The sequence below is a fragment of the Phallusia mammillata genome, chromosome 1 (assembly GCF_965637545.1).
Source record: "Phallusia mammillata chromosome 1, kaPhaMamm4.hap1.1, whole genome shotgun sequence".
NCBI classification, from domain to species: domain Eukaryota; kingdom Metazoa; phylum Chordata; class Ascidiacea; order Phlebobranchia; family Ascidiidae; genus Phallusia; species Phallusia mammillata.
In genome coordinates, this window is record NC_137252.1 from 24,944,432 (window position 1) to 24,969,195 (window position 24,764).

The following is a 24,764-nucleotide window of genomic DNA, read 5'->3' on the forward strand; positions in this document are numbered from 1 at the left end:
AACGCGGGTGGTACCTAAAGGGAAAGGTTCTTGCTGTCTGATAAAAACGTATGATCTGACTTGATGTACCACACACCCATACGCAAATATAACAGATCTTTCACGAATTATACGCTACTCAAAACCGCACTGCAAACAAAGTGATCAACAATAGCAAACCTCAGTTCCAATAGTTTCATAATAACAGCTATTGCCACTCATCAGAAAACCTAAGTTTTGGTTTATAAAACTTTATGCAAATCAGATCCATCATTTTGGCATTCTTTGATACCTTTTCCACCTATGGTTCTATTGTTTATTATATGTGACGTCAAACTTCCGTTGTTTAGTGGAATCGCGTAGCACGGAAGGCTGCGTCTTGAGTACAGCACAGCAGTACACAACTTCTCATATTAGGCTACAACGCTTCGTTATGAATTAGGTTATTTTAAAGCAAGTTTAAGCAAAATCAGAAAACATGATAACTTACAAAAACAGCAGTAACTGGACGTTTAAAATGCTTTCTGTCCTGGGCTTTTAAAGAATCATGTCATAATACAATCCGTTGTGCATCTATAAGTAAAATATCGCACTGTCCTCTACTTGTCACATGCGATGAATACAGTCGACTTCCTTTTTATCAACAATGCCCAACTACGTTTTGTAACCGGGGTTTCGAACACGTTGCTCTATACTTTCCCACCATAGTCGTTAGAGTGACTTGGCAAAATTATTGCTTCTAGTTTGTCGTCAAGTGCTCCTTTTTCGATATTACTCCCACGTCTTACAGCTAAATACGACCAAAGTTACAAACAAGAAATAGAAGCTTCTACCTTGATCCTTCTTTTGATCTTTGCATTGCATGCACATAGCGCGGTTAATGCTGGCTTTACCTTGTATATATCAGTACATGCTGATGTGCTAGCTACATAGGCAGATGCGTGGTATAGGCCAATAGTAGGCTAAATTTAATGAAACAAAAACATACCAGCAAACCCGCGCTTCCTGGCTTTATCTGATTGACTTGACTCGAACCCTTCGTGCAACTACAAACCGTGCAACTGCTCACCACTCAAACTGGCGCAGCCTCTTTTACTCATTTCCTTTCTCCTATGTTACGTCACACTATAGCATGCGCGAGCTGCTGAGTAACGTGCCTAATCATGTTGATCGTTGGTATCAACATTCCCCACGAGAATTGCTTAGGTCAGCAGATTGTGCAAGTCATAATTACCCGGCATTTTACCTGCATTATTCCAAGGCGGATTGTTTTTCATGTGGTCAGTTTACAACTTAGGGTTTAAATTCTCACCGTTAAATATAAGTTCATGGCTTTCAGGGCCACAAAAGGAGTTTCATTGCCATTTTTGTGCTACTAACTTTCAATTGTTTTGGTTAAAGAACTAGGTACTTGGAACTTTTGTTTTAATTGGCTTTTTACTTTTGCCGATTACGTTTATACAAACCCAAGCCAACCTTTACAAAACCCATGACTTTCAAGCGCTTTTTTTTCTATATCTACTCAATATTATTAAGCTTATATGTGTGTGACAATATAAAATGGTGAATGCCTTTTATTCGTAATTAAACAAAATCGATTCAATAACAGTGGCAAATTATGATGTGACGAAAGTACTTTACAATGGTCACGAAGGCACAATTACAAAAACACAATAGAAAATGTTGATAGAAAATCTGCTCTGTACAGGAAACAAAAAAATACAAAAGAGCGAAAACTATAATAATGCCTAGTACGACTTCATGTGGCTTGTGGGTAAAACTATCTCATGTATACGTCATGTAATGACGTCACAACTAACATGACGTCACCAAATGTAAGCGAAGCTCCTACTAGCGCGGAAGGGAAAGTTGGTTAAGTGCAACATGGCTCGAAAATACGAATTACTGCAGCGAAATAGAATAAATAAGCGCGATTCGATTGTACTGTCATCACGCGAAGGCCAACTTTTGATCCAAGAGAGAACAATGTAAAAAAATAAAAGTAATTTTCAACGCGCAAAACAAAATACTAAAAGCAAGGTTGTAACGTCACTATGCAGCTAACTACGTATAAACAATGTAGACGTGTGTGATGTCATAATGGAACAAATAGTGACAGTCGGTATTGCACTGTGACGTCACTCACATGATCACACACGCCTTCGAGCCTTTGACGCTGTTTCCACTCGATGTGGGCGATGGCCGGCCGTTAGCAGGGGACGCTATTGCTTTGGATTGCTGCGGTTGTTGTTTCGAAGCTTGAAGAATCTGTGAGAACATTAGAGAGATGTCATTCGGTGAAACGCGCCAATTTGTACAAAGCGTTTAAATTTTTGTTTAAAGCCCTTGATCCCTTCATACAGTTTAACTTGAAATTTGACAAGCACAAACACGACGAGAAATACCAAAGCACAGACTGGTATCATGCAGTCACAGCAAAGCACGGCATACTAATATGTGAGTAATCAATATTTAGCATGCACAAAATCAAACCCCTGAATTGATCCGGATTTCTCAAGTTTGTTGATCTCATGTCATGTATGAGATAAATTTCCCCCTTCCCGTAAAACCCAATCTGGATGAACAATCACAAACCCCCTTGATATAACTTACAGTTGTACCACAGCATGTTGACGTCACCACACTGACGTCACTACTCCTTCTCTGTTCCACAAGTGGGAAAAACGGAGTCTCACTTACGCGTCGTGACGTCATACTTGACCGTCTTGACGTCACAAGGCTTCCTCTTCGCGATGGTATGAGACTTACGCGACGTGACGGCATCAGGCTTTGTCGACCTGACGTCACTGTGACATCACCAGTACGGCGAAGCAAGCGCAAGATCTAAAGAATGTGCAGATTCGGATGCGCGTGTTTGGGGGGGTTTCCGACCCCCTACCTTGCTCCCTGATCGTATGACGTCAATCCCGTAACTTTTCATTCAACTACTTTCTGCACTAGCAAAAAAATAATTGTTTCCGATTGTTGTGCAGTTACGAAGTGCAAAGTGCCAACTATGCCATCTAGCGGTGGAACTAAAACCCGAAAGTTTTCAGCGTGTAAATTGACAAGTCACAAATCGATCCAAGAAGCTTCTTGGTCGATTCGAAATCACAACAATAACAGTAAGAACACGAAAGGCAGTGATTGGTCACAGCATCATGACATAATGAGGCGAGTGGCCAGTCAGAATGCATAGAATAAAGTGACGTGATTGCTTAAAATTGACAAATTATAGTGCAAGTGGATGTTTCACCACTAAAAGCAAGTAGGGTATTCCGTATACATTGTACAATGTACAACATTCTTAATTTTATGATAAAGTTGCGTTTATATATGTGTTAAAACCCCACAATTTTAATTTTCCATTTAATAATTTTTGTAACACGCCATTGAGAACTAGTTTGTTAAACAATAATTTTCAAAGCAATTAAATTGGTTGCCAAATGAGAATAAACCCAGAAGTTTGTTAATGATGTGAAGCCACATCCACTTTAAACCATGACTTAATGCTTCCATAATTAACAATACAAGAGTGCTTGTTCGAGTTCTTTGGTGTATATGATGTCATACACGACTAAACAGTCTTAGCGTAAAAAAGATGGATTTAATCTCGTTACGTTTGTTTCAACGTTACATGACAGACATTTAGGTTTAAGTTTCATGCATTTAAGTTTTAGCCAAGCTAGGTATAGTCAGTATTGCGCAAAACGCTATATGTTAACAGCCTATTGGCTATTGGCCAACTAACATTACAATGTTATAGCTATATACAGTGGTGGGATTCAGCCGGTTCGCACTGATTCTATAGAACCGTCTCGCGAAATTATATGAGATCAACGACCGGTTAGCATTACTGGTTACTGTCAATAGACTTTTTGTAACAGAACCGGCTGAAAAATATGACTTTTGTGATAGAACCGGCTGACAAAAACTTTGAATCCCACCACTGGCTATATACAAGGCTTAGTAGGATACTCGGTACAGACAGTGAGCTCATAGAGAACATTAAAGCCATTGCAGTTGAGTACTAACATTGTCTTAAATCCTTTAGCAGCTCAAACCATTTTTTGTTAAACAACTTGACCCGAAAACACTGGCTCGATGTTTTCAATGAGATTTACTGAAACTTAAACATAAATGTAAAGAAATTACATTTGACACCGAATTAAAATGTTGTTTTGTGAACGATACGAATTTTACATTGGTTTCGTCATTTTTGTGAAAAACGTTTTTCACGCAACGACACCACAGAAACAAAACACCGATTCATGCAGGGGATGAAAAATTGCTGAATCATGCTACGTGTTAGAGATGACGTATTATGATGCTGCGACTATTGTGACACATGCTTGGGGAAAGAACTCGTCTTGCCCCGGAGTTATCAGAGCTTATAACGGTTGAGAGTTTTTTTTGTTCTAATCCTGCCACCACCAACATGCATTTTACACATACGCTGGAGTTAAGTCTATTTTTACTAAAATTGAATTTATTTATTGAGAGTATACTGGGCTTTATTTAAAATTATATCCTGTACTTCTACCGCAACCAAAACCTCGCGGAATTTTCCAATGACTTCCAACAAACTCTTCGCAATAAGCTCTGATAACAAGCTTGTGTGTTTTCGCCTTTCATATTCTTACCGGCTTTTTCCCCGTCCCATTGGATGGGATGGAGGTAGTTCCCCCGTTCTTGGCGGGGTCTGAACCTCTACGACTGTCCGAATCAGGCTCGTCTTCTTCTTTTATTGTTTCCTCATAAGGACCAGGAATTATCCGCATATCTGGGGTCAATTCGAAACTGTACACACTGAAAGCGTCTGAGTTCCTCCTATTTTCGTCCTGTGTTTCATCACAATTAAATTATTAACATGCATTGTGACGTGTCAAGGTGCGTCAACGCAAATCACCGACCTCGCTATGACGTCACAACTACTTTGTTTATGACGTCCCCTTTGGACTGCAAGGGAGCAAAATGGGGGTTTCCCGAATACTAAGCATGCATTAGTAACAAGATCAAAAGCAAACCAAAGTGTTAGATCATAAAAGGCTATTGTCTACGTCACTATTACGTCATCATCAGATGCTTACGCTTTCGTTTTGGTTTTCTCTCACGTATTTTTGGGCTTTAATCAGCTGATGAGAAGAATTTATCGTTAAATCGTAGAAAATATTACCTACGTCATCATTATTATGTCATAGAGCTTTTGAAATTCGCTACAGTCAGCATTCGATTTACTATAGTCTATAATTCAACAGCTACGCTAACATATTACCGGAAAAAATATACTTGCATATATTGGATAAATAACGATAACTACACTATATTTATAATGCGCCATCAGCTATACAAAGGATAACTAAATTTGTTAGTAAAATTCAATTTAATTGCCAAAAAAATCAATTACCACCAAATTATAAAACAATCTTTCTCTGCTTAGAAATACGAAATTTAGTCACGTATGGTTAGTGAAGCGTTATACTCACGCCAGTGATGATCCGAACTTTGTTTTTGAGTTTGTTGCCGCTACTGAAAGCCACAGCATTGATGGAATTGTAGAAGGATTGGAAGTCTTGGTCCTTTTCTCGCTCACCCCAGTCAGTGCAAAGTTGCTGTGCAAAAAATATATGTAAGTACCAAAAGCAGAGATTAGCATCTTGGTGTTGACTTTTTTCTGTGTCCGGTAATATTATCACAGTACTTTTTTACTGTGGTAGCTTCATCGCATGGTAAATTGGTAATTATATCGCAGTAATGTGTATTATGGATAAATTCATAACAGGGATCAGCCCTGAAGCGTCGGTACAGATCAGCGATCATGGCACACTAATATATTATGGTGATTATATCGCAGATTTTTCTGTTGTGGCAATTTAATTGTACATTTTTAAAGTACACTGTTTTGTAATCATAGATATTTTCACCTTGTCGTATAGAGAAAGGCATATAGTACATTGAGATTACATCACACTATGGTATCTTGTGATTTCAGTGCATTTTAGTACATTGTGATTGTAATTACAACGATGCGAAAATTGTTACGAAAGGACTATTACCAAGCGATGAAATTAGAATGAACCATTTTCCCTACAAGTTGATCCAAGCATTCCACAAGGTGGTTTACTCATAGAAAGTTCGAGAACAAACCTGGATTCGCTTTTCCTTCTTTTCGAGTCGATCGAATTTCCTCTGTAAGGTATGAAGTTCGGATTTGAGTTTTGGATCGTCTGCAGGTTTGCTGGGTAGAATCGAAGCCCTTCGCACCATCTTCGGTCGCATCTGGCCAGCCATCTCACGTAGCTCCTGTAAGGTTAAATTAACATTGCAATACAGTTACCCCAACCAAAATTTAGTACATCAATTTTATGGTGTTGTACATAGTTTGTCTGTTTAACGTTGAAGTAGTTATTTTTGTACATGTCTGTACTAAAAAGAGTTAGCTAAAGTATATGGGGAAATATATGACTATAAGTAGATGAATTTACCTTACTGGAATTTATCTTACAGGCGCAAAACAAGAAAATGAAGACGCACTAGTACAATAAAGAGACTTAATTAACTAAATATACGAATGTTATAGGCTATCCCACCATTGATACACCAACAATGCATCTATTGTAATTTCTGTACCTTTGTGTTAAGTTTTTCCACGCTGGAATTGGGCGGTGTGTCCATCTGGCATCCGTACACGAAGAATGTGATGGAATTATTCTCGAAGTAATCAAGGTGGCTTTCGTTTACAGACTGAATCGCTATCACACGACTGTACCCGAACTCCGGTGACAGACTCTCCTGTTACGTCACAAACGATTAGCGTCATTACAAAAAAGAAGCAAAAATAATAAAAAAAATCTTCAGCTAATTATGCGTTAACAATTTAAGAAAACCAAGCGGGCTGCAGTATAAAAAAAGAGAATTACGTGGATAAAAGCGTTTAAATGTTTGCTACCTTGACAACTTTGGTCGAAACTGGTTGATCGTCTCCCAAAGTCTTGTACTTGACGTAAACGCCCTTGGTGAATCGAGAGTTGTTGATTTCTCCACTTCGTATTGCAACCTACAGGAAAGTAAAATTTGACGCTTCTATTAAACAGTTTTTAAGCCAATTAAGTACATATGTGGTCTTTAATTAAGGATTGTTGATATTGTTAGGTCATTCAGCTTACCTTGAAGTAGTAGGGTTTTCCAAGCAACTCACTGGGATCTTCGATGAAGCTTTCCTCGTCCAAGGACTTCCCTTTTCCGTCACAGGGAGACACAGATACGTAGAGTGAGCCTTCCTCGTCACCCTACATGATCAATGACATTCGGTGAATTACAAACCAAGCATTAGAACACTAATACAGATGTTCATTCAAATAAAAGCAAGATTAAGTCATAAATCTACACGCTGGAGATTCAAGTGACCTTGTTCAGCTTTAGCACTTCGCTTCCTAACAGGAGCAACAAACATCGACAGCATGCAAGATGTCGTTGTCTGTCTCATTTAACTTTACTGTAAAGTCTCACATGTCAAGCAACAATTTGTTCTGTTATATGTATGTGTGTTCGTTTCATATTTGTCTTCATTGGGCGGGCAACACCTAAATGCGTTATGCCGTGAGTTCACCGTCGAGCTGCCTGTTTCCTCGCAAGTCCGTTGAATCATTGTACTTGATTTTTTCGACTTACGGAATTAGGTGACTTCCGAAGGTTTGGGCAAAAGCAATTAGGCCCGTTTTTTGTGCTCAGGGAACACAAGTGACGAGACAGGATTAAAACCCACAACCTTGTGAACTCGCGGCGGATGCGCTAATCACTCGGCCATCTTGGCGAATTTGCTTAATTAACTTGTGTTTGCATGTGGGCAACTTTGGTATCCCCAGTATATAGTCGTTCTGAATGTACACACTGTGCATACCTTGTAATTTGACACAGCAAGTTTGTCGTCGAAATCAAGTGCATATGAGAGAGATTGAAGGAAAACGTTTGAAGTTCCAATAATCACATCTTCTGGAGGATCGAAAAATGGATCTTTGTCGAGCGGAATGTTCTTGTAACTGTCGTCACCATCCACAAATTGCTGGTATTGTTCCTGAAAATTTCAAGTTTTAGTAAGTAATAGTTCAGAACAGCTAGTAGACATACCAAATTCCCCCACTGACAATAAAATGACTTGAAATCTTTAAATAAGTTGGTGGACTTAAAAAAGGTGTAGTATAATAGTCTAAAACCCGGAGTTAAGTTGAACCTTTTTAATGCGAAGTGTACTAGGTAGGCGGTAAGGTCACAATAAACCTGTTGATCCCAACCGTGTCGCGAGTGGTTTTCCATATTTTTGGTGGCAATACTTTATTGCTTTTGCAATCAACGTCAAGATAAGATTAACCAACATATATATATATATATATATCAATACGTCGCAGTAAACAATTTAAGGTATTATATCCAAGTTTGAACGCTGCGTTTGATGGGAACACTTATAAATTTGTCGCTGGGTGGCGCGAAATTATTATGTGCCGTAAGTTAAAACACGATTGGAAACATCGTACTTAACATTCCATATTAACTGACGTCAATGCAAAAACCCTTAAACTTATAACCCCTATTTGTCATACCCAGAACATATTTGAAATTATCGTCAAAGAGCATGTTTCCAGGCAGCCAAATCCATTATATTTACCTTTTACCCGCAAGTAGGTCTTTGTCAAGGTGTTACTTAAGCAAGTCTAGACTCGAACCAATTTACAGGGCCATAAAACTACTTGCAACTAGAAGTTAACTGTCGGTGACGTGCCAGAAGATTCAACAAAGCACGTGAAATTTGTTCAACAAACATTGCATTCCACCACACTTGACGTCATAATGGTGCATCGCCCGTCACAATGCCAGAATATTTGCCCTCGGTTGAGGAGACGAAGGCAATGTTTAAATGCGTCGGTTGCCACGACAACTAGACACACATTGCACCCTTGAAACATGGCGTTGCTAGGGTTAAACGAGGTGCAGTGTCAAACTTTGTGTATTTAGGAATAAAAACAAGTCATTCCAGGCCAACATAATTAAACTGACTGAAGGCGAGACATTTAAACATTATTTGCTTGCGAGATTCCAGGAGAGCTTACACCAGTGGTTCTTGACTGTTTAAGGCCATGGGCAACCAGCCTATTAAAATAATGTCGTTGCCTATTTAATTTTGTCGTTGCCTATTTAATTTTCGAGTTTGAGTAAAGTAAGCATGCACAACAAGCACCGAAAACCGATTTTTTGAAAAGTGACATAAATTATTGATTTGAGCATTTTGAAATATGTAATATGAAGTTATCTCCAGTTTGTCAACAATTGTAGTGGACGTCCTGTGGACCATACAAAAAGTCATCATGGACAACCAGTTAAGAACCACTGGCTTACATCATTACTTGATATTTACCTTGTAGGTGCCTAAAATCTGCAATACAACTCACATGAACCTAATTTACAAGGTTTTGGTCTTGATGTGTATTTAGCTTATGTACATATGTATTGCGCTTGCCACAGATGTAGGTTACTTGCACTGGCATACAACCAATCTCACCTGCATCATGTAACGTCTATTCATAAACTTTCCCCGCTCCCACAACCAGATGTTGTCGTTCAAAAGATTTCGAACCTTGACCATGGGCCTGAGAAAAACAAGCAAACATGAGACTTATAAGATTCGTACAGTTTTGAATGCATGCTGGATTTTGAGGGCCTGGCAGAAAATGTATTTTTAATTCAAAAAATGTTAACTATTAAGCATTGTATATAAATGGGGCAAATAATCATACTTTGGTCCTTTATCTTTATCTTCCTGTAAACCTCCGGATATGAGAACAAGTTCAAACGATCTGTATTTGTTTAATTCTTCCGAGACAGCATTTGTTTCGCTGATCATCGGCAGAAGTTCCAAAACCTGTTCCTGAGTGCGTTGTTGGTCTACAAAGTTTCAAAATTTTACTTTTAAGCAGGTCTGATTGTATTGTTTTAAAGTACAGGGGATAGCACGCATTTTATAAACCTTCGAGCCAAAACTGAGAAGAAAAAACACTGACTTTAACTTTGCGGGTAAATACAATTTTAGTTCTCAAAATTAATAAATCTAAATTAATTATCCTATGGGGACTTATTGTACAGTGGGTTTCTCACCTTTGCTCATTCCAGCTTGTAGAGTGGAGAAGCCGCTGTTTTCAGCCAACTCCTTCTGTGCGAAGTCCCAGTCCACAGTTTTAGGCGAACCTTCTGGTAGGTCCGGTTTCAACGGATTTACGAACACGTAAAGATGGTTAGAACCTGTGACGTCACAAACATGTCAATGACGTTACAATCTAGGTACGTAAAACAGGAATTGCGCATTTTTTGCCAAAACGAAAAAAAGCAAAATGCACCGGTTGTAAGAAATTTATGTTGCACGATGATACGATTAATTCCTTAGTTGAATTGATTTAAATATTTTTCAGTTTTTGAATATTTTTTTGAAAAACTGACATCTAAATTGGGTGTGTTCTCAATTGCAATTATTTAAATATGGTTAGATGTCGGCCTATTTACCGAATAGAACACGATCATTGTGCTCCAATTTTCGCTCTCCAGTCAAAGGAGCTCCGTTAACTTTGATCTTTGATCCTGTAGCTCCTGGTTTGATGACAACATCCTCTTCTTCATAATGAATGCTGGCATGATCTTTCTGGATGCTGCGGGTAAAAACATGTGTTTGTTGTAGTCAAGTGATTGGGAGACTTTCTTTCTCTTTAACTTCCTAAGATATGTTACTTGTGTTTTGTTACTTGTGCAAAGATATTTTTGAGCAAGTTAGTTTACAGAGCTGTTTAGCCTGAATTAGTTATTCTGTTTCAACCAATGATAAAACGGTGTCAGTAGTAGTACAGCAAAACTGAAAAAATAGCAAGTAAAAAAGAACACCCTATAACACCCTGGTTATACACTTATTTACAAAATTATATTGAATTTCGGAACTAGACCCAACCCACCTTAAACCAGTGAGCACAATGTCAGGTGCTGGATCGGCGTCCTTCCTTCCGATTCTGATTTGTTTTCCCTTCTCTATCTTATGTTTAATAACCCCCGACAACATTGGATCCTCGTTTAAGTTCACGAAGTGTGCGGCTTTCATCTTTCCACTGTCGTGCTTCTGTTCCAAAATCACGTCTTCTTGACGAGACTAAAACAAAAAAAATGTTGGGTCAAAATTTATTCCTGTAAAATAAGTACAACAAAAACGTTTCAAGTCTGCAATATGAAAGACATTATACATTCCACGTTGCACCAAAATATTTTAACCAACTTCTTCTATATTTTACTTGTTCAAGTTTCGCATCCCAATCCATATCATTCATCATTTCCTGGTTGGCCATCAGTTGAAGTCGAATTTCTTCGGCCATTTGGCGACGCATTGCCTCGATGTCTGAATGTTGTACATTGTTAATTCATCTATAATCTAATGTAATGCAATGAGCACGTTTGTTAATCAAAGGCCTGAAAAATTGGATTTGTTTTTTGTTGTTACACTTGTTTATGCACAATCAACTGATAGGTTGGTGGGTTCGAATCCCATCGCAGTCTACACTGTTTGGAAATGACGCTTAACGCCTCTTGCAGGCTTGGGGTACTCTAATTCGTTCCAGTATTCCTTTTCAGATGTTTTTAAGATTATACCTCTCAGGTGAATTGGAATAAATTGAACTCAGTTCTAATGTCTTTTACATTTTTTGTCAAATTGTACTAAATTTACTACCTAATTAAAGTAGTTTATAATACTCGAAAACAAACACACTTATAATCATAATGATTATAATCATTTGGAGCAAACTTTGAATACGAAATTAGTTCTTTAAGTCCCTAAAATTCAGTTTTTAATTTAAACCCTATCTTACCTTCTGGACTCATTCCACTCTGTGGCACCACACTCATGTCGCCTGATAATCGGCCTTTCAACTTTTCGTTTTCCTCCCGAAGTTCTCGGATCAGTTTGTCGAGAGGATTCTCGTTGACCACGGCTTTGTTCTTGATCTTTTTCGCACGGTCAGCATATCTGCAAAAAGTTTAACGTTTGTAATATGTATGCCTAATAAACTTTGCTCTTTGAAATTGTTATCATCCGTAGTGCTAACATTTTTATCCGTTGATGTTTTTAATAATAATCCGTTGCTGTTTAAAATGTTTTTAATAAATAATTAATAAATTCAAAAACAACTACTTTCGGTTTCGCCTGTGTATTAAAAGATGGTGTTCAAACATTTGTGGGTGTTCGAAAATAATAGTAGATAGCAATTTCTTGCATTATTTCAAATTAGGGTATAAGAAGCAGTTTTGGTTGTTTACCTAAGAGTTGAGAGTGTTTCGTCGTAGTTTATATCAGCGGGTGAAAGTGCAGCAATCATAATGGTCTTTGAGTTTCCTCCCAAAGCATTCATAAGCAGTTTTGTGAGGACGGAGTCACGATATGGCACTACCACCTTCTTCTTGCCAAGGGACAAGTCTGCGAGGGCCTGTACAAAAGATATTTTAAGGGTCGTGCATTACAGGCTCGATAAAACAGAAAACAAGTGGGATAAACAGCAAGGTTGCACGTAAATCGAGCTGGGTTAACTTTTTGACGTAGTAACTTACCGAGATGACATTTCCGAGAGCTGACAACGATTTGTTGATGTTTGCTCCTTCCTTCAATCGATCACCAGTAGCTCCTGTGCTGTCGGCTCTTTCAGAACCTTAAACATTGTATTTATGCAGTTTACATCCTATATCTTTTGTTTAACTTTAATCGTGGCTGTATTTTTTATACACTCAAATATTTTGCAGAAGTCAATATGTCTAACATCAATAAATTTGACTACATAACTGTCATATACAGTACTGCCTATATAGGTGAAAATCTCTGTTTACCTGCCAAATCAACAAGATTGATGCTAGAACTCTTTTTAGTCTCCTGTCCAGCCTCATTTTTCTGAATCTGGTCAAATGTTATGGTGACAACTGTGTGAGCACGGGAGCTTGTTGCATTCATTTGTGTGGATGCGACAGTTCTGTTTGAAGTACCTGTTTGCAGAAAAACAACTTGTTATCAACACAGACCAACAGTATATTATTTTGTAATATGCCTGTGTTTAAATGAAGGGTTAATTAAATCTTAAACGGAGGTTAAACCTGAAAAGTATTACACAAGCAAAAGTATCTTTCAACGATTTTTCTGTGACTAAAAATGCAGAAAAGAATTCTATGTATTTTTTTATGCACCTTCTTCCATACGCCTCTCAATCTCATTGTAACTTCCTACAGCAACTTTCTTCAACTTCTCGACATAGAAGAGTCCCAGTTTGGGATTCTGACGGACTTGCAATCCACCCTTGGGGTTGTCTTTTGTGAGAAGATCTCGAACTTGTTCATTGTAAATTTCCAACATGGAAAATGTCACTTCATATTTCTGTTTGTGTGCAAAATCAACAAATCAGGTATTACACTCCATGGCATGGTTGGTGACAAAGTATTGTTGCCAGAGTGAACAAGTTACAAAAACAAAATCGGTACAGTGCTTGTTACATGACTGTGTTTATTTGCATAATGATAATTTCTAACTAGGTTTCTTGGCCTGTTTTTTTTAAAAAAAAACTTTCATTGGACAAATGATTATAATCGTGATAATTATCACGAAAATTTCAAAATATTGAATTCCCTGAAGTGTTTTGTGCTCTTGGCCTTATTAAAACCAGCTTGTATTATGAGGGTTGGCTCATTTCTGAATTTATATATTGTGACTAAGCAAGTTTCAAATATGTTGTACATTGTTATGGCAACAGTTATATAAGGGCAAACAATACTTTAAAATGGCTTGACAGAGAAATAGTTTTTAAGACCGAGCGATCCCATCGGATTCTATTTGTGATTGTTTGATGTCAATCAACTATGACATTCATAAAAAGATCAAATAGTTTGTGTACCCACAATATTGCTATGTTGGCTGCAAAAAAAGGACATCGAATACGGTAAAAGGGCAATTAAATTTCGGCCGGTGACTCTATTCACTTTCTCTGACCCAGAGACAACAGACATAATGGCACCTTCAACTGTCTGGGGGGGTAAATCAACCATTACTCTCAATTCTCTACCAACTAATGTCAATTTGCTCAGCTCCATTCACACAATGGAGATGTCTGGTTGCAGTTGAAATGAGGTTGACCACATATCTGATCCGTTTTTTTTTTACATTTTAAAATATGTCGGTAATATTATAAATGTAATTTTTCCCCACAAAAATATCCTTTACTTAACAGGAGTTTTGTAATCTTTGTGAGTAAAACAGTAAACAACTTCTTTTGTTTAAATCCTTTGGTACTTTAAAAAACAAAATGAAACCATTTTTTGATTTTAATTTAGTAAGACTTTTTTTCCTTTAATACATTGAAAAATTTGCTATCAATGCAAATTATGGAACTATACCGGGAAACCTTTAATGGTAAAGTAACATTTAATGTACTGTTGCCAAGGAAATGATCTCAAACAGTTACACCCTTCGCAGAGAAATACAAACAATTCTGGTTCCAACTAGCAGGTGGTGTTGGTTTTAGAACACCCGGTCACGCATAACACTAATTTATTTCAATAACTTTCAAAAAGTGGCTGATCCATCATGAAAATGACACAAAAACAAACAGAAACTGGAATCAAGTTTGCCTAGGGAGAGGCCAATTTCTCATTAAGTGTCACAAAAGGTGCTTTGACAACGAAGAATCAAACAATTACATACACGCTACAGCAGCTGGTGGTATGGGGAGTTTTGTAAACTGATATTTGGCACAATCCACAGTGATGCACTTAAGTTGAGTGAAATGAGTCACACATTAAAGGAGCATCATATGATTCATAATATGTTGTGAGAAAGGTTATTGAAAACTTTCAAATGATTTTTATCACACGAACTGTGCAACTGTGCGTAGCTAACAAAAAGTTTGATATTTCAATTTTACGGCTGTCTCCAAATGCTTAGATTTTTTAATTTTTCACCCATAGCATGTTTTAACCATTTCATTACTTACTGTTTCTTCAGAGCTTCTCCCAATTGTTTTGAACAATTCATCGCATGTGATTGGGACAATACCCCTATGAAAACAGAAAAAAGATGATAAAACAGCAATCGTAGTTTTGGGTAAGAAATATTTTGGAGTTAAAAAGCAACATAATATTTTTATTATTTCGATAAAACAGACTTTGACATACTTGTTTTTTCCATATCCCACCATAGAAAATGATTTTCCTGATCCAGTCTGTCCATAAGCAAATAGCGAACAGTTGTAGCCTGTGGATCAATAGAAATTATACTGTATTTGCTAAAATACATGTTTGGAAAACCACATCCCCACTCTTTTGTGTAATTTCCGTAAGCACACAGAAAAAAAATGATGGCATATGTGTGAAATGTAAAAAGATTTGGTTTCACTTCCCATAAAAAGCATCAATAATAAAATCTTGTCATTAAGCCATATATAAGGGTACAAGTTTGTTCAATATTGGGAGTTATGTAATGCCTGAAATGTCAGATTGGGGTTGGGCAAAACGAAAGCTCTGCAGTGTCATGGAGCAAACAAAGGTTTTATTTGATTACAACAAAAGTAAGGATTCCTAAGACAACAAGTTGGTCAACTGTGTAAACACAGTGAATAACCTTTTGTCTGGTAAGGTTGGACCACTTTGAAATTGGGCCACAATAAGATTAAAGCTTTAAATCATGGAAGGGGTTGTCTGCAAGTTTGCTGAATCATCACATTTCAAATATTTTTGACCCATTGCAATCAAAATGCAACCATCTAGCTGTCAGCAATGTTTTGTAATGAGTAGCATAACTTACCTTCAAAAGCATTGTCTAATACACCCTGTCCGAGATTGTCGAATACATCACGTTGAGTTGCATACTTTTTTGATTTTGCTGTTAGGACACCATCAATGTCATCAAAGTTGTCATGTGACCTGTAATGTTATGAATTGTTGCAAGCATTTAGCCTTAAACTACAAACGGAATAATTAAAATGAAATTAAACAGTAACTTAATAGTTTAGTGATTGAATCAATAAGTTTGCTTACCAGTATGAGAAGTCAAAAGAAAACTGAAAAGAAAAAATAAATGTGATGTTATAAGCATAATGTTGATTTGTACCGCATTTTAGAAAAACACAATATACAAAATAAAACAAGCTTTTTCAGATTTGTCTAAATTATATTGCTAACCTGTTTTGGTTCCTCCTCTGAAAACAAAAAAATACAAGATGTTAGTCTTTTTGCCCAGGGTTCTAAATCACATGTCATGTTTAATAGAAACACCCTAAACATATTTTACATGTCCATTAAATAATATACATTCTTACTTGGTGTTTCTGGGTTTGCAATTGTTGTAGTCGTTCCATTCATTCCTATGATACATTTTGCTCCTCGGTCATTTTCCCTGTTACATCAAACATTAAAGCATAAACATAAAACAGCAACCACCAAGCACATGTCCAATACGTTTTTGTTCATACGCTTTCCGCATAAAATGTTTTAGTTGGTTTAAAACAACTACTCCACTTGATGTTATTAAGTACCCAAATAGCGCTTGTATAATAAACAATATTAAAATGTTATTGAATTGTAAGCAAATAACAAAACTGCAAAATACATTATTATCATTCTTCTCATCCAATTTATGGTGCAGATTAGTGGAATAACAACAAATATTCTCACCTTTGATTGAAAGGCCGTACTCTTACAGCTACTTTTACCCTGAAAAAAAAAAAACAATTTAGAGATTATGCTTTTTAAGTTTGTATGTGTTCTTGCTTAATATCAAATGGAATAGGTAGTTTGTCACAAATTCACATTATGTCTACACAAAGTTGCTTTTACACATTAGTAGTCTGTCTAGAAATTTAACATGAATTTTGTAAATGGGAATAATTTTAGTTGTTGTGAAGAGGTTGCAATAAATGCACTGTTACCCAGATATAGGTTATAGGTTAGCACTGTCAAAGTGGTACAATCTAGTCAATGTTGATAAACGTATAAAACCAAATTCAAAAACCACACAATATCGTCAAAAAGGTTTTATTGTGTCTGCAAAGCTTGTTTATGACGGCTAGTACGTTTGACAGTGAAAGTGAAGACTTATAGCTACGCAAACATCCTATGTTGCCCAACTCATTAACTGTGAATGTCCCGTACACACAACAGTTGTAAATCAACTTTACTAAAACCAAAAAAAAAACACTGTTAAATTTACTACAATTTGAAAGACAAATGCTAGACCAACTTACGAATTCGAATTCATGCAGAAAATTTTCGGCAGGTTTTAAATAAATAACCCTGAACCTGTAATCTCTGTGACTTTCATCTCATTGTGAATACACAGACAACAGACAGATGACATTACCACTTCACAACCAACGCGTTCAGTTGTTTTTGTCTCGTCGCAGCAACAATACTATAACCATTGTTTACGTCATACAATATGTCGTTAGCTTTGGTTTTGAGCCATAGCAACGGCACTGAAGCCGAAAATACCCAATGACGTCATAAAGTGCTAGTGGTTGCAGAGAATGTTATCAACAGATATTTTTATGCTTGACAGGGTTATAAACCTTACGTTGAACCGACAGAAATTGCAAAACAAACAATATTTTTTATAGTAGTTGGCCACAAGCACAATGAAACGAATTGTAATAAAGTTTAAATATTCTTACGCGTCGTAACTTGGTCCAAACTTCCACCAATATTAGGCGAAAGGTGAATCACTCAAGTGGTAAGTGTAAAGTAAAGTGTAACGTTTGCAGCGGGTTTTCAAATACGTTTTGTGCAGTCAAGCGTGCCCGTTGGTAAAATAAAAGCAACTTGAATTTAAAGGCCCATGTACGAACACATTGCTATAGCCTACATTTGGAGAGCGCCCTAAATAGTTTCGTTTTGTATCTCCACGGGTATAGGGTTTTGATACATTTTATCCTATAGCAAACAATCATCAGACTAGTTTAGAGGTCATTACCCTGATTTCCAGAAAAGTCGAGTTTGAATTATGTTCAAGCCAACCTGCATCGTTAATGAAATGGCTTTATGATGTAATCCATAAATTTTATGGATTGGAAAACAAATTGAATCGTAGTAAATGTACGTTGCAGACCACCGGAAAATGTACAATCTCAAATGACGTGTAATTTGAGTTCGCTTGATATGCGCAAAACACAAGTTCACCTCTGTGCGTCTGAAGCTACAACACTACCTTTAACCAGCCCGCACTAAAACGCTCCCATACAAAACTAATGTTGCTATTAATGGAAGCGTTTAGTACGATTTATCCAAAGCACAATATTTTACAAAGACTTATACACTAAACGAAATTTTACTTACGATTCGCCTCCCGACATGTTGAATATGAAAGTTTTCCAGCAATAGGGGTAAAATTGTTAAAAACGTCTATACTCCCAAAAATACTCCTAAAATCTTCACTGCCGACAAAGGCACAGTTTAATGTCAATGAAATCAAACTGACAACATTTGCACTTTCGCTAATTTACGTAAATAAAATTTTGTAAAAATGTTAAAAAGAAAAAAAGTAAATGGATGGGCGATCTCTTCAAAGAAACCCCAGACACCGCCGCTTTGTGCGGTCACAAAAGCGAATCGCGATTCTGTAGTGTTTGATAAACTACCAAACAATTATCCGTTGTTGAACAATAAATCCCACCGCTTGTCTTGAACAAGTGATTTATGCCGACACGGTCTCTATGTTTAAGTGTTGAACAATTGTTATTAATTTGGCGATTAAAGTATAGAACACCTGCGTTACGAAACTGCTTGTACGGTAGAATCGCAAATATTGTGTAGTGTTTGCGAAACTATATCTATATTAGCAACAGTTTTGGCAGAGATTAAAATCGTGTTCAAGGCTTTTGTCTGATTAGCTTTTTGAGTTGAACCACCAAAAGTGCCCATGAAGGGTACTTCGTGAAAAATGTTTAAACTCTTACAACATAAAGATTTTATTATGTCCATGCTGTTTAAAATTTGACAATTTCGCGAGTTCCAGGTTAAGGGTGAAAATAATCAAAATTGATGGATTGTTATTAAAACTACCTCCAGATGATTTAACTGTCGTTTTGTACAGCAGGTTGCAAATTTAGGAAATCAGTTGTCGGCTTTTGAGGGGTTATTATTAGCGATGCACCGAAGTTATAACGGATTGGATAAAATCATTCCGAGCGATATGACCTTTGGTTATGTTGCGGTTTTTGGTCAGAACTTTTTTAAAGTTTGCCTTAAACACAAGCTTTTGTGTACATTATTGATCGGTTAAGCTCTAAATCAGCCAACTACAGTGTAATTTGTTTACCATTCATTGTTCAAGTACGAGCCATGTTTTCTACAAAATATTTTCTATTTTGTGCTGTATTACAAAAGTTTTTTGTTAATGACGGTAACGAGTTTATTTGAATGAACAACATATGATTCTTTAGAAAACATCCATTAGGAGCATTACAGGCGGGGTCAGACACAGTCGAAATTGTTCGGCCTCTTGGCCAAATATTCGGCGGACCTTTTAAGGCGGGTTCGGTGCAAAACCGTTTGGTTAAACATTCTGGTTGTATGTTATCCGCTTATTTCTTTTTTTGCTTATTACCAGTAAAAAAACAATCTTTGATACAAAACTGATAATTTTGTATAGAACTGCAAATTACCTGCAACTTATAAACACGTTTATAAAAGCACTAAGGCCTACAAAATACAAAACGTAATAAACCACTTGATTCATTTAAAAATTCACAACAGTTCAACTAACAAAAAGTTATATCTGTATTACTTTAGTTTCTAATCTTTTTAAAACTCTAATACACCTAAGGCCTAAAATCGTCTCTCGCACAAAATTCGACCACTCTCAACCCCAACCAACCCTAAATGACTGAAGATTGGCCTAATCCAATGAGACGAAGGTGAAGGGCGCGAACAAACAAAAAAGGGCTTTTCCATTCAACAGGTTATTCCAAAGTCCCATAACGTTAAACAAACGAAAGCTAGGAATTGAATTTGGTGATAGCATAAGAGGGATTGTGACGCCAGACAGGTTTGTTGGGATGAAGAATCCATTCATTATTCATGCCGCTTGGAATATTTGTGTTGGAAACACGGATTATAAAGCTTTTGTGAGTATTTTTAGGTTATGTTTATTTTTATTATCAATTAACCTGGCATTTGATCTAGTATTTTTTATGTACTAATTTTTTTTATTTATTTAATTGAAAAGTCTCAAAAAATTCAATTTATCGTTATCATTTTATAATTATGCTTTTGATTTTTTTGGCCACTGTTTTGGCAGCACGTATAATTATTGGAACTGATTTACTCATGTTGATTGCTGGTTGTATAGGCCTGCCACTCGTACTGAGTGTCAACAATCTGTTTTTAAAAAGGACATGTGCTTTTGTTAGTGAAAGTTTACACTTCAATTTCTAGAACTGCGTAGTGATTCCCTTCCGTGGTTAAAAGTTAAAACTGCTGGTTTTCCCGAACCGGTCGCATTTCGGAAGTAGTAAACTGATCATTAACCTGCGCTCCAGTCAACACAACTTCTGCACATTGACCCTCACACGAACTCCGATTATGGTAAGTGAACATCGATTTATTGACAATTCGGCGTATTCAACAATCGCTTATTCCATTTCTTGTTATTTAAGACATGGTGTTTTTAGCTTTAAATTGTCGGCCTTCGCATGATCTTTACTTTAAATGGTACATGCGTATTTTTCAGTTTCTTGCCTAAGGGTCATGGTTTTATAAAAAACGACGGTCAACAGTTAGAGAAAGTCCTTTATTAGTTTGACACGTGACTTTTCAAGACAAATGAGAGTTTCTTTACTGTGTTCACTAAACCCAAAGGCCAACACTCAATTTATAAAGAGTTTTCAGCAAACAAATTTAACTGTGGGACTTTTGGGGGGTGTTAGAAGTTAATTTGGTCAAATAACATTTCTTAATACGTTAAGTCCTTTTCGTGGGTAAACATTTTTTTTTGTCAGCGGAAACAATGAAACTTTGGTGACGCACAAACCCTTTCTTGACGTCACAAGTATACTCTAGACAAGTAATCGTAAAAGTAGCAAGCTAGAGAAACATCTAAAGCGCCATTGTTTAGTTTGATTTCTAAAAATGAAAATCAAACTGGTTTAACAAAAAATCGTTTTTACAGAATCAAACAACGTCACAACCGCTGTCAATGGGCAAAAGGGATCACACAATGACTGCTGTGGATAAAATATACAAGCCAAAAAATATCCTGGGAAAACCAGTTTGGGTTCGGTTATGTGCAAATGCCTATTTTCCCGATAAAACACGCTACGCACAAAGAGCATTTCCAATGCCTCCACTTTAAGCGGCCAGATTTCATACAAAATCCACAATATTATAAACTTTTATCACAACAAAATATTTGGTGGTATTTTGTATTTAACACAATACAACACGTGTACCACATTTGATACAGGCGGTACCACCGGGCCTATTGTTACATCACAACATCGTCCTCACATTACAATAGAACCACAGTGATGTGACAATTTGCCTTTGTCCCGTCAAACTTCACTACACAGTCTAGCCAATGTATCTAAATAAAGGCAAAATAACGCCTTTTAAGTAAAAAATGACTTACGCTTCTTCTTTCATTATGACACAATCCTCTTTTCGTCGTCTTCGAGAATAATTTTTTTGTTAAAATTTGATCAATAAATTGGTAAATAGCAATAGAATCTTGAAATCAAGACATTGTGGTTGAACAAGTGTTTTTATGGTAACAAAGTTTGTTGTACAAATTATATTTTAGGTGACTGTCTTTTCTTATAATCGGGCGTACAGAAAGTGACAAGTCGACATTAGGAATTCGGTGGTTTTTGCACAAACCACATAACCGTAAGTGGCGCTCCACAAAAGTACTCAACTTCAAAGTGCTCTTCTAACACTTCTCTGCAGATCGTTAAACAAATACCCTTCTGTTGCGTCACAATCTAACTATTGTTCGTCACACATGGCTTTGTCTGATGCAAGAACAAAAGAACCTTGAACCTTCCTGCGTTTGGTCAAACATTCCAATATTGCAGCGCGAATCGACCTGGGGCGTCACCAAGCCTGGCTCGACAACAATTCCACACGTTTCTATGGTGGAACGCGCAACCTAACCTTTGTTTGGATAAGGGGTCATTATGACCACACAATCGTGTTTTCTGTGAGCTAACATTGGATGACAAGTGGCGCGAACGTCCGGAGATCTCGAATTTACGGGAGACGTTGAATCGATTTACGTTGCGTCTGTCGCGCATCAAGTTCAAACTTGCCCGAGCATCTCGCTCGACCCACAATAAAGCGAATCAAGAACATAATAGCCACGCATTTACTTGGTTGGGTGTTGCCGAATAAAAGGATGGTGCAAGCTACACAAAATGCGATGTTTTGTGAGTGTTTGGGGCAAGGCTCCTGTCACAATAAAGACTGTATGACGTCAAACAAAAAGTTTTCCTATTACCTACTGACTTTAAAACATGACTTTTCAAAATTACCGCTAGGTAATACGCATTAGATGAGGGCTGGAGAGCCTGGGGTCTTTTCTGGGCAACTGTGCGACCACCCAGCCTTCAAAGTAGCTAAATATCAATGTGTGTTTAGTGGCCCAAGGCTTATTTATAAAGATAACAGACAAAAACACAGTTATGGTGAGAGGTGAATTGTTGGTGACCTATATTCCCCACACATGTCCCAGTTGCTAATGTAGCCTCAACGGAAATACACTGGAAATAATAATGCAAGGCTGCAGCATAAAAATGATACGCTATACTGCAGTACTTTTGCAAACCGACATTGGTTTGGTATGTTGATGGCCTGATTTCTGTGCCTAAGTAAAGATTTAATGAAAATCATTATTTGAGGCTACTTCCAGTAAACACTGTTCATATCCTCAACTACACCAGTAAATCTTCGTATGACGTCAGAGGGAGGGTTTGTGTACACATAGACGCTATTATTCCGTCATAAATTGTGCTTGTGCAATCAAACGTGAAATCCAGTTAGCTAATACGAAACACGTACAACCTGTCCCGACGAGTCTAGACCTTGTTGTTTTGATACCAAGGTCGAAACTGATGAGGGTTTTTTTGTTCAAGAAAACGCTTCAATGCAAATTAGGGTGCTTTTCCAATTTAAATAGTAGTCACAGCATAACGAAAACGATTGTTGGTCGTTTCCTTTTTCTTTTTTATAATTCACGCTTTTACGCTAAACTGTGATTAGTTGTCTTTTCGTTTTCGTGCTAAAAACGTTTCAGACATTTATCCGAGTGGCCGAACTGGTAATTTGTGTCTGTTTCTAGGTCAACAACCATCAAATCATTCCATCACTCGCTTACCCAAATTCGCTTTTTATTTTGTGTAAGGTTTAAACTGAAGAAGCTCCCAAATTCAAACCCCGGTAAGTATTTTTTATGTCTGTTCATGGATCTAGCGCCCCCGACCGTTGCTCGTTGCGACCAAGTCTTTGTATCTTTGCTTTTCTGCGACCTAGTGGCGGTGTAACAAAAAGGATTTTGCTCACACGATGGCGCTATAACCCTGCTTTTTACAACTATTTTTTTAAAGCGAAAGTATTTTTGTACACGATATACACAGAGACAAACGATTATAGTATTTATTTTTATTGCTATTTGTACCGTACATCTAGTGCTACCGAACACAAACCTCTGTTTTGTGAGGAGTTTTACGTATGTTTGTGAGCAGTTTTGCAAGCTGAACATAACGTCCAGGTAACACATGGAAAACTGATGACACAAAAAGGTCAACTAAGTAACATTTTGTAAGTTGACGTGGAGATACCCAGTAAGCTCTTAAGACCAAAAATCTAGAACCTGTCTTTTGTAGTTGTATTTTATGTTAGTTACATATGTTATTGTAGTTTGACTGCTACAAACAAATGCCTCGACAATTTGATCAAATCAATAAATAAACAAAATCTTATTCTTACCAATTCCTCTTTGGTCTGACAACTTTAGTTCGATAGTCAGGATCTGGTGAACGTTTCTTGGCAACAACAAGCCTACTTGAATTGCCATAGTTGCTTACAACACTGCTACTATTATTGTTGTTAATGTTGCGACATTTCCTAACGGTCTTACTGCTTGCAGGCAATTTCATGATGAAGTTTTACTTTAAAGTCTTACCAAAACTAATTGTGAAATAAACGTTAGTGTTGCCTTTTTGAAAAATAAAAAAGTATATGTGTAAAAAGGTATAATTGCCAGACAACTAAAAAAGTAGATGTGTAAAAGGTATAATTGATTGTGGCTATTGTCAACAACAATTGAAACTTGCCCTGGATCATTACTAATTTTGGTCAAGTAATTAATGATTGTTTGCCAATTGTAACCTCCGCACACTATTTGTAAGTATATAGTCAAATTTTATTAATGTTGGTCACAGATAAACACCGTTAAAAAACTTATAATTTATTTATTAGCAACTATATTTGGAGAATGTGAAAACACTCTTTAGGAAATGTACGGCTAATTCTAGGAGTGGTGCTGTTTTATGTTTTGTCAGCATATAGATGCCAATGTTTGACGTGGTTGGCAGCCGAATGACCTTACACGATTTTTTCGCTGAGCAATGGGGTTAATGATTTGCCGAATACTTTCACTCAGTCAGATTCATGAAAAATGTCTGGATAACTAGCCTATGTTGGACACATGGGATAGCCTTGACAAGGCAAACAACAGGAAATTA

General features: G+C 37.0%; 1 protein-coding gene and 1 long non-coding RNA gene across 7 annotated transcripts; one reads left to right on the forward strand and one right to left on the reverse strand.

The window, feature by feature from the left end:
- Positions 1 to 1,535: 1,535 nt before the first annotated feature.
- LOC145221697 (kinesin-like protein KIF28) lies at positions 1,536 to 24,218 on the reverse strand. Of its 6 annotated transcripts, none has more exons than XM_080088045.1 (27): positions 24,007 to 24,218; positions 16,705 to 16,743; positions 16,350 to 16,426; positions 16,213 to 16,229; positions 16,069 to 16,091; positions 15,836 to 15,954; positions 15,208 to 15,286; positions 15,027 to 15,090; positions 13,231 to 13,417; positions 12,880 to 13,032; positions 12,607 to 12,704; positions 12,319 to 12,485; positions 11,871 to 12,028; positions 11,298 to 11,401; positions 10,968 to 11,158; positions 10,528 to 10,670; positions 10,126 to 10,269; positions 9,768 to 9,915; positions 9,533 to 9,620; positions 7,880 to 8,053; positions 7,146 to 7,268; positions 6,929 to 7,036; positions 6,610 to 6,771; positions 6,127 to 6,282; positions 5,466 to 5,591; positions 4,623 to 4,820; positions 1,536 to 2,247 (listed from the first exon to the last, which is right to left on the reverse strand). In XM_080088045.1, the coding sequence occupies exons 1-27, from the start codon at positions 24,174 to 24,176 to the stop codon at positions 2,122 to 2,124; spliced, it is 3,342 nt and encodes a 1,113-aa protein (XP_079944171.1). In that variant the 5' UTR covers positions 24,177 to 24,218; the 3' UTR covers positions 1,536 to 2,121. The 6 variants fall into 6 exon arrangements, with proteins under 6 accessions (XP_079944171.1, XP_079944174.1, XP_079944172.1 ...); XM_080088048.1 differs by lacking the exon at positions 24,007 to 24,218 and adding an exon at positions 21,653 to 21,681; XM_080088046.1 differs by lacking the exon at positions 24,007 to 24,218 and adding an exon at positions 18,361 to 18,497.
- On the forward strand, positions 19,795 to 24,012 carry LOC145221764 (uncharacterized). Its single transcript, XR_013859228.1, has 3 exons — positions 19,795 to 20,150; positions 20,461 to 20,610; positions 21,194 to 24,012. It is a non-coding gene; the product is annotated as an uncharacterized LOC145221764 (long non-coding RNA).
- Positions 24,219 to 24,764: the final 546 nt, after the last annotated feature.

What these genes read in the sequence shown, in the direction of transcription:
- LOC145221697 (XM_080088045.1), bottom strand. Translation starts at nt 24,176, where the DNA reads ATGAAATTGCCTGCAAGCAGTAAGACCGTTAGGAAATGTCGCAACATT. An exon ending in TGAGAGGCGTATGGAAGAAG is followed by an intron (nt 13,033 to 13,230) that starts GTGCATAAAAAA and finishes TTCTGCAAACAG; the next exon opens with GTACTTCAAACAGAACTGTC. An exon ending in AGAAGGAAAAGCGAATCCAG is followed by an intron (nt 5,592 to 6,126) that starts GTTTGTTCTCGA and finishes TTTTTTGCACAG; the next exon opens with CAACTTTGCACTGACTGGGG.